This window comes from Mobula hypostoma, chromosome 12 (assembly GCF_963921235.1).
Source record: "Mobula hypostoma chromosome 12, sMobHyp1.1, whole genome shotgun sequence".
In the NCBI taxonomy this organism is placed as follows: Eukaryota; Metazoa; Chordata; class Chondrichthyes; order Myliobatiformes; family Myliobatidae; genus Mobula; species Mobula hypostoma.
The window spans coordinates 110,388,610-110,403,813 of NC_086108.1; the positions used below are offsets into that span (position 1 = coordinate 110,388,610).

Consider the following 15,204-nt stretch of genomic DNA (forward strand, 5'->3'; position numbering starts at 1 on the left):
TGAACTCTGCGACTGATCATTTTACCCCTAGACTGCGATAGAGCTTGATTGATCCTATTATCTTAGTTCTGTGTACAGGTGTGTTTTATCATTGCTAATCTGTTGCATTTATATCCTTATGATTAGAGTACTGTGTTACTTATTTCTTTAATAAAACTTTCTTAGTTCCAGTAATCCAGACTCCAACTAAGTGGTCCATTTCTGCTGGTTTGCCAACCCAGTTACGGGGTACGTAACACACAGTACTTTGGGCCACCATGTTGTGCCAGACCTTTAACCAACTCCAAGGTCAATCTAACCCGTCCCTCTCACATAGCCCTGCATTGTTCTATCATCCGTGTGCTCATCTAAGAGTCTCTTAAATGTCCCTCGTATATCCGCCTCTACCACCATCACTGGAAGTGCATTCCACACACCCTCCACTCTGTAAAAACCTACCACTGACACCCTATACTTTCTTCCCAATACCTTAAAGTATACCCCTTTACATGACACCCTGACTTTTATCCCCAGTGTCCTGACTGATGAAGGCCAGCATGCCTAAAGCTGCCTTCACCACTGTGTCTTCCTCCCCTTTCAGGGAGCCATGTACTAGTACTCACAAACAGAAGAAATTCTGCAGATGCTGGAAATCCAGAGCAACACACACAAAATGCTGGAGGAACTCAGCAGGTCAGGCAGCATCTATGGAAAGGAATAAATACTTAACGTTTCATTCCTGATGAAGGGTCTTGGCTGGAAACATTGCTGAGTTCCTCCATCATTTTGTGTGTTGCTATGAACAGTTATTACCCCTCAACCATCAGGCTCTTGAACCAGAGGAGATAACTTTTCTCAGCTTTACTCACCCCATCACTGAATGGTTCCCATAACCTATGGACTCACTTTCAAGAACACTTCATCTCATGTTCTCGATTTTTATTGCTTATTTATTTATTATTGTTATTTTCTTTTTGTATTTGTACAGTTTGCTGTTTTTACAGGTAGATTGTCCATTTTTGTGCAGTTTTTCACTGATTCTGTTGTGTTTCTTTGTATTTTACTGTGAATGCCTACAAAAAAGTAAATCTCAGGCTTGTGATATATAGGTATACTTGGAACTTGTACACAGTTCCTCTGTTCTGAAACATTAATTGGTAATCTGTAATTTTAAAGTGCCCATGAGGTCCACAGTACAAACTTGCATGGGATCCCATTATCAAATGGCTGACACTCTACCTTAATTTCAGGTACGGTTTCCTTCTCACTTCAGTTCAGACCTGAAAGACCTGCTGCGAAACTTACTTCAAGTAGATCTGACCAAACGATACGGGAATCTCAAAAACGGTGTGAATGACATCAAGAACCACAAATGGTTTGCCACTACAGATTGGATTGCAATTTACCAGAGGAAGGTAGGTGCTTTGCCCAGCTCTTCAAACTTGGTAAAGTCTGAATTTAGATGACCTCTGAGATTGCATGAAGTGATTCCTGTCAGTATTGCTGTTCTTTTTTTGTCAGAATCAGGTTTAATATCACTTCTAGTGTCTTTCAATTCCAGACCATAGCCCTCCATACTCTCCCCATCAAAGTACTTATCCACGCTCTCTTAACTGTTGAAATCAAACCCACATCCACATTCATTCTGCACTCACACCACCCTCTGAGTGAAGAAGTTGCTGCTGTTCTGTTCAGAAGACGTTTAGTTACTGATTCTTTGCAATTTGAAATCTCGATGCTGCCCTCCTGTTCTGGTAAACTTCTGATGAGTAATTGTGTACATTTCTAGTCACCTATCTACAGGAAAGATTTCAATAAGACTGAAAGAGTGCAGAGAAAATTTACAAGGATATTGCAGGATTTGCAGACCTGACTTACAGGGAAAGTATAAGTAAGTTAGGACTTCATTCCCTCCTGCACAGGAAAGTGGGGAGATTTAATAGAGGGGGAGGGAACGTCGACTCAGACCATGAGAGGCCTGCATCGGGCATTTTCATACCTTACAAGGCGCAGATTGGAAGTCTGTGTGGGACGCCACTCCTCGCACAGACTACAGCAATGTGTGATTAAGTGCCTTGCTCAAGGGCACAAACACGCTGCCACAGCTGAGGCTCGAACTAGCGACCTTGAGATAACTAGATGAACGCCTTAACCACTTGGCCACGTGCCCAACACGATTTAATAGAGGTACACAAAATTGTGAGGGGTAGAGGTAGGGTAATTGCAAGCAACACACATCAAAGTTGCTAGTGAACGCAGCAGGCCAGGCAGCATCTCTAGGAAGAGGTGCAGTCGACGTTTCAGGCCGAGACCCTTCGTCAGGACTACACCTCTTCCTAGAGATGCTGCCTGGCCTGCTGCGTTCACCAGTAACTTTGATGTGTGTTGCTTGAATTTCCAGCATCTGCAGAATTCCTGTTAGTTGCAAGCAGTCTTTTTCCACAGAGGTTGGGTGAGATTAGAACTCGTCATGGGTTAAGGGTGAAAGGTGAAATGTTTAAGAGGAACATGAAGGGGAACTTATTCACTCAGAGGTGTTGTGAGTGGGGAGCGAGTTGCCAATGGAAGTGGTGGACAGAAGTTGGATTGCAGTATCAAAGAGAAGTTTGGATAAGTCCATGGAGGGCTATGGTGCATGTCAATGGTACTAGGCAGAATAACAGTTTGGCACAGACTAGATGGGACAAAGAGTGGTTCCGTAGTGCTCTGTGACTGTAATTATATCCCAAAAGAGACAGCCACAACCTTTACAGCTGGCTAAATTCTGCCCCCAGCTGTGCTAGATGTCATAGGATATTTTGGGGACTGGACCTCTGGCGTTTTGCCACCGGGAGTCCTTGCACCATCCAAGAACACACCTGGAATCCAGTGAGTGAAGTGGTGCACCACGGTAGTATAGCAGTTAGCGCAACACTATTACAGCTTGGGGTGTCAGTTTCGAGTTCAATTCCAGTGTACTCTGTAAGCGAATCTGCATATTGTTTCCCATGTATGCGTGGGTTTTCTCCAGGTGCTGCAGTTTCCTCCCACTGTCCAAAGATGTACGGTTTAGTAGGTTAATGTGTCATTGTAAATTGTCCTGTGATGAGGCTAGGGTTAAATAGGTGGGTTGCTGGGCAGTGCAGCTCAGTGGGCCAGAAGGGCCTGTTTCGTGCTGTGTCTTTAAGTTAAAATAAAAATGGGCCTGGATCAGTTCCATCCACAAAATGCAGCTGCCCTTAATTTGTAAGAATTTGGGTAATTGGAGTCTGAGTTACAAGGTACAGGAAATGATATTGTTGCTCCGTATAAATGAACTGCACAGATGTGCCTTGTGCGTGAGGTGTGTCTGCTGGACTGAAAGAGTTGAGCTCCAAGTTCCAGCCTGTGAGAACCAGGAATTATTTTAAAAGTGCCCAGCTTTAGGACGTACAGCACTAAAGCATGGGAACTGGTTACAGGGAGAAGGCAGGAGAACGGTGCGCCATGATAGTGTAGCAGTAGCACAGGGCGTTGTTTGTAGTTCAATTCCAACGCTGCCTGTAATGAGTTTGTATGTTCTCCCCGTGACCAAGTGGGTTACCTCCAGGTGCTCCAGTTTCATTCCACGTTTCAAAGACATACCAGATAGTACGTGGGTTAATTGGTCAGTTAAGGCTAGGGTTAAATAGGTGGGTTGCTGGGCGGTGTGGCACATTGGGCTTGTTCTGCGCTGTATTGCTAAGTAAATAAATAAATAAAGTGGAGTTAATCAGGATAAAAAAATCAGCCATGATGGAATAGCAGAGCAGACTCAATGAGTTGAATGACTTAATTCTGCTTCTATGTCTCATGGTCTAACAGGCCCTTCAGTCTATTTTGTTAACTAATTAAAGTAATGATTAAATCCCTACCTAAGCTAATCATTTCTTACATCATGTCCATATCCCTACATTCTCTGCTTATTAATGTGTATGTATGTAGGGGTCTTTGAAACACCTCTGTATTTCCCTCCACTACCACCTCTGGCAACGAATTTCAGCAACATGGCACTCTGTGTACAAACAAATCTTGCCCCACACAGCCCCTTTGAACTTGCTCCTTTTTACCTTAAATTCATGCCCTCCAGTATTAGATGTTTCAACCCTGTGGAAAAGATATACCACCTGTTTATCCTATCTCTGTCTCCTGATCTTTTACACTTCTATCAGATCTCCCCTCAGCTTCCACGATTCCAGAGAAAACAACCCAAGTTTGTCCAAACTCTCTGCATAGTATGTGACCTTTAAACCAGGCAGCATCCTGATAAACCCCTACAGTACCCTGTCCAAAAGTCTCCACGTCCTTCCTATAATGTGGTGACCAAAACTGTATGCACCCTAACCAGAGTTTTATAAAGCTGCAACGTAATTTTCGGACTCAAATGCTTCATCTGCTAAAGGCAAGCATACCATACAACTTTTTTTTAAACAGCGCAGCCACTTTCAGGTTCCTGTGGACTCACCCTAAGACCCTTCTGTACATTAGATGTAAGCATTGCAGAGTTAATGTTCCCCTTTGATATTATTTTCTCTCAAGTGATTTTAATAACCAATAGTTCTATTTCAATATTTTTATTAATATTATATAAATTACATAAATACAAATACAAAATTCATAAGGATACTAGTAATACAAATTACATTACATTTAAATCACAGTAATATGATCACAAGTATCCCATATTCCAAATCAATCATGTAGAAAAAAAAGATTGAATTATGAAATGAAATAAAATAAAATCATTGTATTTTATTTAAAAAATTATCTACCCCCACTACCAAAATGAGCTGGTTGGTAAAAAAAAAAGAGGAAAAAAAAGAAATACCTTACCATATAATATTATAATAATAATGGCTCAGATTCATACTTTAATTAGTTCAAAGATTATGAAAATAATTCAGAAAGGGTCCCCATAACAGTAGAAAGTCATGTTTAGAATCAGAAATCGAACAACGAATCTTCTCCAGATCAAGGCACAACATAACATCAGACAGCCATTGAGCATGAGTGGGCCGGGGGCGGGGGGCTCCTTCCACCTGAGCAAGATCACCCTCCTGGCCATAAGAGACATAAAGGCCAATACCCGCAAATTAGATATTTTGTTGCACTATCCTCAACAATAGCAAACACGGCAGTCAAAGGATTGGGCTTAAAACTAGCATTAAAAAGTACAGAAAAAGTTTGAAATACATCTTTCCAAAATTTTTCAAGGCTCAGACATGTCTAAAACATATGAATTAGTGTGGCCACTCCATTAGTACATCTATCTGCGTAGAAACGAGAGAGCTTGTCTTTAGACATATGAACTCTTTATACTTTATTGTCACCAAACAATTGATACTAGAGCGTACAATCATCACAGCGATATTTGATTCTGCGCTTCCCGCTCCCTGGATTACAAATCGATAGTAAATATTAAAAATTTAAATTATAAATCATAAATAGGAAATAGAAAATGGAAAGTAAGGTTGTGCAAAAAAACCGAGAGGCAAGTCCGGATATTTGGAGGGTACGGCCCAGATCCAGGTCAGGATCCGTTCAGCAGTCTTATCACAATTGGAAAGAAGCTGTTCCCAAATCTGGCCGTACCAGTCTTCAAGCTCCTGAGCCTTCTCCCAGAGGGAAGAGGGACGAAAAGTGTGTTGGCTGGGTGGGTCAGGTCCTTGATTATCCTGGCAGCACTGCTCTGACAGCATACGGTGTGAAGTGAGTCCAAGGATGGAAGATTGGTTTGTGTGATGTGCTGCACCGTGTTCACGATCTTCTGCAGCTTCTTCTGGTCTTGGACAGGACAACTTCCATACCAGGTTGTGATGCACCCTAGAAGAATGCTTTCTACGGTGCACCTATAAAAATTAGTGAGGGTTTTAGGGACAGGCCAAATTTCTTTAGTTTTCTCAGGAAGTAAAAGCGCTGGTGGGCCTTCTTGGCAGTGGACTCTGTGTACCAGTTTGAATTGTAATAAAGAATGATGAGCACATAATTTATCAATTTTAAAATAATCTTCCAGCTCTCTTCAGATATGAAAGTCTGTAAATCCTTTTCCCAGTCTCCTTTAATTTTATCTAAAGAGGCCTTTTTCAGTCCCAACAGCAGACCATAAATGTAAGATATTGAACCATTGTCAGAGGGTTTCAAATTAAAAATTGTATCTATTATATTCTTATCTGGACCTGTAGGAAATGTATGTAATTGAGATCTTTAAAAAATCTCTAATCTGTAAGTATGGAAAACAGTGGGTATTGGAAAGGTTAAATTTCTTTGAAAGTTGCACAAAAGAGGAGAGATTACCTCCATCAAATAAATTTAAAAGATAAGTTAATTAAAGATGGTTTAAAAAAACAATTAGTAAAGATGGGACTTGAGAGGGAGAATCTCAATAAACCAAAATGTTTTCTAAACTGTAATCAAATCCTCAAAGTATGTTGACCACCACATTGTCAGTTAGTTTATTTAAAGATAAAGGAAGCAAGGATCCAAGTAAAGAAATATGGAAAATTTCATTACAGAGTTCACTTCCAAAGAATATAGGGCAATTCTCGTGGTTAACATAATATATCCAGAACATAATATTTCGTATATTAACTGCCCAATAATATAACCTAAAATTGGGTAAGGCAAAGCCTCCATTCGGTTTGGTTTTTTGAAGGTGAGCTTTATTTATACGAGGTTTTTTATTCTTCCATATATAGGAATAAAGAATTGAATCCAAAGAGTCAAAAAAAGATTTAGGAATAAAAACAGGCACAGTTGAAAAAGGTATATCAATTTAGGTAAGATATTTATTTTAATAGAATTAATTTGGCCAATCAGTGATAAGGAGAGAGGTGACCAATTAGAAAGTGTTTTTTGAACATAATTCATTAAAGTTAAAAAATTTTCCTCAAATAAATCTTTATAATTCTTAGTATTGTTTAGTATTATAATTGTTACTCCTAAATACGTAATTGTTTTCTTAAAATTTTAAAAGGAAGGTTAATATCAGTTGGTATTAAATTGTTTAAAGGAAGAGTTCACTCTTATGTAAATTTAATTTATATCTTGAGAACTGACTAAAATTAGTAAACGGAACACAAATGGTGAAGAGGTTGTAACATTAGATATAAAAAGCAGTAAGTCATCAGCATAGAGCGACACTTTATGGATAGTATCTCTCCTTAAAATACCAGTAATCTCTTTAGACTCTCGAAAAGCAATTGCTAAGGGTTCTAATACCAAATCAAAAACCAGAGGGCTCAAAGGACAACCATGACTAGTTCCACGTTGGAGTTTAAAGGGTTTAGAATTCTGAAGATTAGTGAGAACCCGAGCGGAGGGAGATAAATAAAGTAATTTAATCCAATGAATAAAATTAGGTCCAAAATTAAATTTTTCTAAGGAGGTAAATAGATAATTCCATTCAACTCTGTCAAAGGCCTTCTCCGCATCCAAAGATATCACACATTCCGATATTTCCTTAGATGGAGAATGCATAACATTTAACAAATGCCGTATATTAAAATGGGAATATCAATTTTTAATAAATCCTGTCTGATCATCCAAAGCTATAGAAGGTATAATATTTTCAAGTCTGCAAGCCAACACTTCAGATAAAATTTTAGTATCAAAATTGAGAAAAGAGATAGGTCTATACGGAGAACATTCAGTAGGATTCTTATTCTTTTTGAGAATAAGCAAAACGACTGCGGTAATCTTCCTACCTTAAAGGAATCTGTAAGGGTAGAACATAATTGTGGTACAAAGCCTTATGAAACTCTCCAGAGAATCCATCGGGTCCTGGGGATTTCCCAGAATGCAATACTCGAATAGCCTGAGCAATTTCCTCCTGGGAAATGGGTTGATCCAATTGCCTACGATCATCTATCGAAAGATTAGGAATATTTAATTGATCTAAAAACTTATTCATTGCAATATTATCCTTAACAGAGTCAGAACTATACAATTTGGAATAAAATTCCCTAAAAGTGTCATTAATTTCAAAGTGGTCAGTTGTCATGTCCCCATTAATTTTACGTATTTCTTTAATTTGCCGCTTGGCTATAAATGGCTTCAATTGATTAGCCAGTAGCTTACCAGTTTTATCTCAGTGAATATAAAATTGACTTCTATCTTTTAAAAGCTGGCTTTCAATTGGATACGTTAAAAGAAGATCATATTTAGTTTTGGTTTCAATACGTATCTTATATGTTTCAGGATCAAGTACCGAAGCATATTTATGGTCCAGTTGTTTTAACTGATTAGCTAGTTCATTTCTCTCTCTGTTAGCTTTTTTAATGATGTTTGCAGTATAAGAAATAATTTGACCCCGTATATATGCTTTAAAAGTATCCCATATAATAAGGCTAGACGTCTCTTCCAACGTATTTTCTTCAAAAAAAAGAGTAACTTGATTCTCCATAAATTTTAAAAAGTCCTCATCAGATAACAGAGTTAAACTAAATCGCCAAAATCTACTCATAGGGATAGGACCAGGGAGATTTAAAGATAGGAGTACAGGAGAGTGGTCAGAAGTAGCAATCTCCTTATATTCGATCGATCGAACCAATGGAATTATTTGACTGTCAATAAAAAAATAATCAATCCTGGTATAAGAATGATGGACATGAGAGGAAAAAGAATGCTCCTTGTCTGTCGGATGAAGAAAATGCCAAGCATCAACTATATTATGCTGAACAAAGGAAACTATTATCTACAAAAATCAAAACTCCACGTGATTTTGCATTAAACGAAGAATGAAATTGCATACTCTTCTACCAAGTAAAAAAACGCAAGCTATCACAGCTGCGTATATGGGTTTCTTGTAAGAAAATAATGGCTGCTTTTAATTTTTTAATATAAGCAAACACTTTGTTGTGTTTACTGGGGTGATTCAGCCTTTTCACATTCAAACTAAATAAGTTAATATTTCGAACCATTTTAAATACAAATCATCATGTAATTAAAAGATCTGGCCATAAGTTATTAAAACTAGAAAGCAAACCGTAAGGTAAGGTTGTCAAACAGGCAATCATATAATCAACCCAACACAGCTCCCAGAGAGAAATAAGCCCTATCCCCTCCCCACCCAAAGCAAGAAAGCTGACCGATAGACAGTCAGCGAGCTAACAACTAAGTTCCCTCCCCAAAAAATCCTGTTGACAGAAACTCCGATCCTACAAGGTCAAGTATGTCCCTACCAAGATACAGCATAAGAAGAAAAATAAGTCAGTATTCAAAAATATAAAAGGATCAGTTTAAACAAATTTAAAGAAAGCTATATTAAAATAGAAACCCCATTTCCAGAAAAGTTGGGATATTTTCCAAAATGCAATAAAAACAAAAATCTGTGTTATGTTAATTCACGTGAACCTTTATTTAACTGACTAAAGTACAAAGAAAAGATTTTCAATAGTCTTACTGACCAACTTAATTGTATTTTGTAAACATACACAAATTTAGAATTTGATGGCTGCAACACACTCAACAAAAGTTGGGACAGAGGCATGTTTACCACTGTGTTACATCACCTTTCCTTTTAATAACACTTTTTAATTGTTTTGGAACTGAGGATAATAATTGTAGTAGATTTGCAATTTGAAATTTTGTCCATTCTTGCTTGATATAAGACTTCAGCTGCTCAACAGTCCGTGGTCTCCGTTGTCTGATTCTCCTTTTCATGATGCGCCATACATTTTCAATAGGAGATAGATCTGGACTGGCAGCAGGCCAGTCAAGCACACACACACTGTGTCTACAAAGCCACACTGTTGTAGCCCGTGCAGAACGTGGTCTGGCATTGTCCTGCTGAAATAAGCATGGACTTCCCGGGAAGAGACGTTGCCTTGATGGCAACATATGTCTCTCTAAAATCCTAATATATGCCTCAGAGTCAATGGTACCTTCACATACATGCAACTCACCCATGCCATGGGCACTGATGCACCCCCATACCGTCACAGATGCTGGCTTTTGCACCTTTCGCTGATAACAATCTGGATGGTCGTTTTCTTCTTTGGCACGGAGAACTCGACGCCCGTTTTTTCCAAAAACTAGCTGAAATGTGGACTCAGCTGACCACAGCACACAGTTCCACAGTCTTTCGGTCCATCTGAGATGAGCTCGGGCCCAGAGAACTCACTGGCGTTTCTGCATAGAGTTGATCAATGGCTTCCTCCTTGCATAATACAATTTCAAGTTGCATTTCTGGATTCAGCACCAGACTGTGTTGAGTGACAATGGTTTTCCGAAGTACTCCCGAGCCCAGGTGGCTATAATTGTCACAGTAGCATGACGGTTTCTTAAGCAGTGCTGCCTGAGGGCTCGAAGATCACGCGCATTCAACTGTGGTTTCCAACCTTGCCCTTTACTCACTGAGATGTCTCTGAATTCTCTGAATCTTTTCACAATATTATGTACTGTAGATGTTAAAAGACCTAAATTCTCTGCAAACTTGCATTGAGAAATGTTCCTTTTGAACTGACTAACAATTCTCTCACGAATTTTGGCACAAAGGGGTGAGCCACGACCCATCCTTGCTTGCAAAGACTGAGCCTTTGATGGACGCTACTTCTATACCCAGTCATGATACCTCACCTGCTACCAATTAGCCTGCTTAATGTGGAGTCTTCCAAACTGGTGTTACTTGAATATTCTGTGCACTTTTCAATCTTATTTTAACTCTGTCCCAACTTTTGTTGAGTGTGTTGCAGCCATCAAATTCTAAATTTGTGTATATTTACAAAATACAATTAAGTTGGTCAGTAAAACTATTGAAAATCTTTTCTTTGTACTTCTGTCAGTTAAATAAAGGTTCACGTGAATTAACATATCACAGATTTTTGTTTTTATTGCATTTTGGAAAATATCCCAACTTTTCTGGAAATGGGGTTTGTAAAACCTCAAAAAGGGATATAATAAAAAAGTATCCAAAAAAGAAGCAAAAGACTATATGAACAGCCAAAACGTAAGCTTATTGAAACCTTATTTCAAATTCATATTAACAGAGGAAAAAATTGATCAAATAAGAAATATAACAGTTTTAGACTTCATCCTTCAGAAATTCCTTTGCATCTTCAACGGACTTTATTCTTTTTCGCAATCTGTTCTTCAAAACAATAGTCAGACGGGCAGGAAATCGAAGGGATGGTTTAAATCCTTTATTATAAAGTTCTGACATAACCTCTTTATATTTCATACGATCAACCATAACTTCAGGCGAATAATCTTCCACAAATCTGACCTTGTCGATCATTCCTTGTTGACGGGTATGGCGAATTAAAAGGTCCTTAATATGAAATTCATGAAAACTTAGAATGACCGACCTGGGTCTCGCTGCCGACGACAATGGCTTTGAAGTCAGCGAGTGATATGCTCGATCAAGCTTCGGCTCAGAAGTTAATAGAACAGGGAATAGCTATTTCAGAAAGTTTGCAATGAACTTCGTAGGGTCAGCGCCTTCAATTGATTCTTCAAGACCCAGAATTCGCAAGTTATTTCTTCGGTTTCTAGTTTCTAGACTGATAATCCTTTTCATCATTTTTTCATTGAATAAGGATAACTCTTTGCAGAGTTTAAATGTATCTTCAAGATCCTCTTCAAGTGTCACCAGCTTTGCAGTGTTTACCTGAATTCGGTTCTCATGCTCAGTTAAAGTTTGTTGGATTGTATCCAATTTGCCATTAAGTCGTTGAAACTCCTCGGAAAATTTGGATTTTTGCCTTTTAAGGAAGTCACTGATTGAATCCAAAGTGACTGGGGATTCATCTTCTGTTTCTCTTGCTTTTGCAGAAGCTTTTGTTCTTTTCCCAGCCATAGTAGAGCAGTATTAAAGTATTATAATAAGGTTTCAAAAAAAACTGGTAGGAGACAATAAAGTAAATAGGGTAGGAGCAATCTGAAACGATGTTACTCCATCAGCTGCCAACAGGCTCTGATATTAGATGTTTCAACCCTGTGGAAAAGATATACCACCTGTTTATCCTATCTCTGTCTCCTGATCTTTTACACTTCTATCAGATCTCTTCATCTTCATCTACTAAAGGCAAGCATACCATACAACTTTTTTTTAACAGCGCAGCCACTTTCAGGTTCCTGTGGTCTCACCCTAAGACCCTTCTGTACATTAGATGTAAGCATTGCAGAGTTAATGTTCCCCTTTGATATTATTTTCTCTCAAGTGATTTTAATAACCAGTGGTTCATGTATAAGGACCATTTGATGGCTCTGGGCCTGTGCTCACTGGAGTTTAGAAGAATGAGAAGGGGGATCTCATGGAAACCTAACAAATATTGAAAGGCCTGGATAGAATGGATGTGGAGAGGATGTTTCCTTCAGAGGGGAGTCTAGTATCAGAGACAACAGCCTCAGAATAGAGGGACGTCCATTTAGAACAGAGATAAGGAGGAATTTGTTTAGCCAGTGGGCAGTGAATCTGTGGAATTCATTGCCACAGATGGCTGTGGAGGACAAGTCATTGGGAATAGTTAAAGTGGAGGTTGATAACTTCTTAATTAGTCAGGGTGTCAAAGGTTATGGGAAGAAGATAAAAGGGATAATAAATCAGCATGATGGAATGGCAGTGCAGAGTTGATGGGCCGATTGTCCTGGTTCTGCTCCTGTGTCTTCTGGTCTTATGAACCATTCAGGGAAATGCATTGTCTTCCATCAACAATCAACACGGTCCAGGGGTGTGCTGGGGCAGCCCACAAGTGTTGACACACTTCCGGTGACAACATAGCATGTCCACAACTCACTAACCCTTCTAACCCTTACTTGCAGTCATAGGGAGAACATGCAGACTCTTTACAGACAACGGCAGGAGTTGAACCCAGACTGGTGATTGCTTGTGTTGGCCGCTAGCCTAATGTGCTTAATGATTGTATGGTGACAGGGAGGTGGTTTTCAAATACCTTATCTCTATCTCATATGTGGTTATATGTTTTCCAGGTGGAAGCTCCGTTCATACCCAAGTGTAGAGGTCCAGGTGACACCAGCAATTTCGATGATTATGAAGAGGAGGACATCCGTGTCTCTTTAACTGAAAAATGTGCTAAAGAATTTGCTGATTTTTAGAAAGAGTAAGAGACCATCAGGGCTTGTATTGGGATCTTTGCACTCTGCTAACAGATGGGGTGGAGTTGAAACCATCTTACTCGTCGAAACAATTACTTAGTTTCTTCATTCCACATGGCTGAGATCCTCCTTTGCCATAATTCATGTGTGCATTTGGCACAACCCTCATACACAGGCACATTTACTCAAAGCACTACCTGTGCTGCAACACAAAAAAAAACTTAGACCACTTTCTTATCGTTTCCTTCCCACCCTCCCCCCCTCACACTTTGTTCTATAGCCCGTCGCCTTTGTGTTATGTCATTTGACCACCCCCCCGCCCCCTTTTTAAAACAAAAAGATTACGGCAATTTGCAGAGAGTGAAACATTTTAAGTGTAAAGATAGAGCAAGTGTTTCAGGATTTTTTTTTGCACTCGGTGTGAGTTAACTCAAGGTGAAAGCTGAACATTGCTTCTAGTGCTTGCCAGCCACAGCTCCTGTCATGTCTGAGAGACCACAGTCGTAGAACACCTTAACCTTGTAGAATCAGTCTCCTGGAACCTACCTACACAGCATCTTTGACATTTTTCTTTTGAAAGTAGAATTGTTCTGTGCATTTATATATATACTGAATGAAAGTGATTCTCCTGGACAGGACCAAACTGAAGTAGAATTATAATTGGATGAATGGAGCAGGGTACACACAGATGGTGCCTTGAATTCTCCTGTACTGTCAAATTCAGCTGCACTTCCCAGTTTTCTTCTTGTGTGCACATCTGGGCAGGCTCCAGGTCTGACATTACCAGACACTGCAACTGCAGCATGTAGCCTCGATAAAGCTGCCGGCAGGCGATCTTCAGGACAGCTCTGTCCACCCATTTTTGTGTCATGTCAAACCATAGTCTGTCTGTGGATTTGCCCTCCTACTTGAACAGGGTTGCATTCTGCTCATTTGGAGATCAAAAGGCAGGGAATTGGATGTTGGGGGAGGGGTGGGTGGGAAGAGGGTAGAAAGGGTTACAAAGCAAGTTTTCTTCAACCACAGCAGCATCAAATACTAACAGGGAAAGGCGGCATGAAATGGTTCTCCTCATGCTGATTTGACATCAGAAACTTGAAGTGGCATGGGCGAGTGGTCTTGCAAGTGGATTCTGTCCCTGTCAGCAACCACAGTGTGTGTGCAGTGGGCCCGTATTCTATTTTAGTTAAAGATGCTGCAGCGATAGTGGTGGTCACTGCCAGGAGTGTGTTTGATTCCAAAGCAGACATTGTGATGCTAAATAAAAGGTTTGGGAAACTACTAAACGATTAAATCACTCCGCAACTGGCTTTTCAGAAGTAAAATTTTGGTTCCTGCATTGCGAAATACTTAACACAGGTAACGACTGCCATGTTTCCACAATTTTTTATATAAATATATATATATTTGTGTTTGTCTCCCTGGGAACAGATCATAGAGTTTGCAAGCTTTACGTTCAGCTACTGGTTAGATGCATTGTCACATAATGACATAATCTGTTGCTACAGGAAAGACTAGCCAAGACATTGCTAGTTAAAGCAATTTTCCTCTATTTCACTGTTGGTAAGTCATAGATAATGGATTCAGTGGATCTGTACATGTTAACATTTTTAACCAATTCATTTTAATCAAATTAGTTTTATTTGTACCAATTTTGATCTTTCTTTTGCATATATATAGATAGATGTGTATTTATATGTATATATGTGAAACGATCCTCAAACAGTTTAAATTGAAATGGTTTCTTATGTACAGATGTAGGCTGGATTCAGATTGGTTCCGATATTTACAGGAAAGAAAGGCTATGAAGTTTTAATAAATCAACTTAATTTGGCATAGAGCTGGTATATTTGCTTGTGTTAGCACTAAAGAAACATGGACACACACTCTTAACCTGAAGGGCACTCGTCAAAGTAAGGCCTTTGTAGACATTCGCATTACCAGTGTGAGCTGTAATATCAGACATTCTGTTTGTCCTCTTGGCTGTTCCGACATTTGCATAATGTCCAGTACAAGGCTGGCACCAACAGCAGTTTTCCATTTCCCCATATTTACCTGTATGTGCAAGGGAAGTATACAATCTTTGCTGTAGCAGATTTTATGTAACTAAAGAAATGTAAGGTCACATTAATAAATTTAAAAGTTCCTTTGTATGAAAATGTTAAAATCTTTTGT

General features: G+C 39.2%; 1 protein-coding gene across 2 annotated transcripts in view; it reads left to right on the forward strand.

Moving 5' to 3' along the window:
* The window catches only part of prkacba (protein kinase, cAMP-dependent, catalytic, beta a), a 228,937-nt gene extending 215,700 nt beyond the window's left edge, over positions 1-13,237 (forward strand). For both annotated transcript variants that reach the window (XM_063064778.1, XM_063064776.1), the window contains exons 9-10: positions 1,230-1,394; positions 12,904-13,237. In XM_063064778.1, the coding sequence (XP_062920848.1) occupies positions 1,230-1,394; positions 12,904-13,029 (291 nt within the window). In that variant the 3' untranslated portion in view covers positions 13,030-13,237. The remainder of the gene's footprint in view (positions 1-1,229; positions 1,395-12,903) is intronic.
* The last annotated feature ends 1,967 nt before the right edge of the window (positions 13,238-15,204 follow it).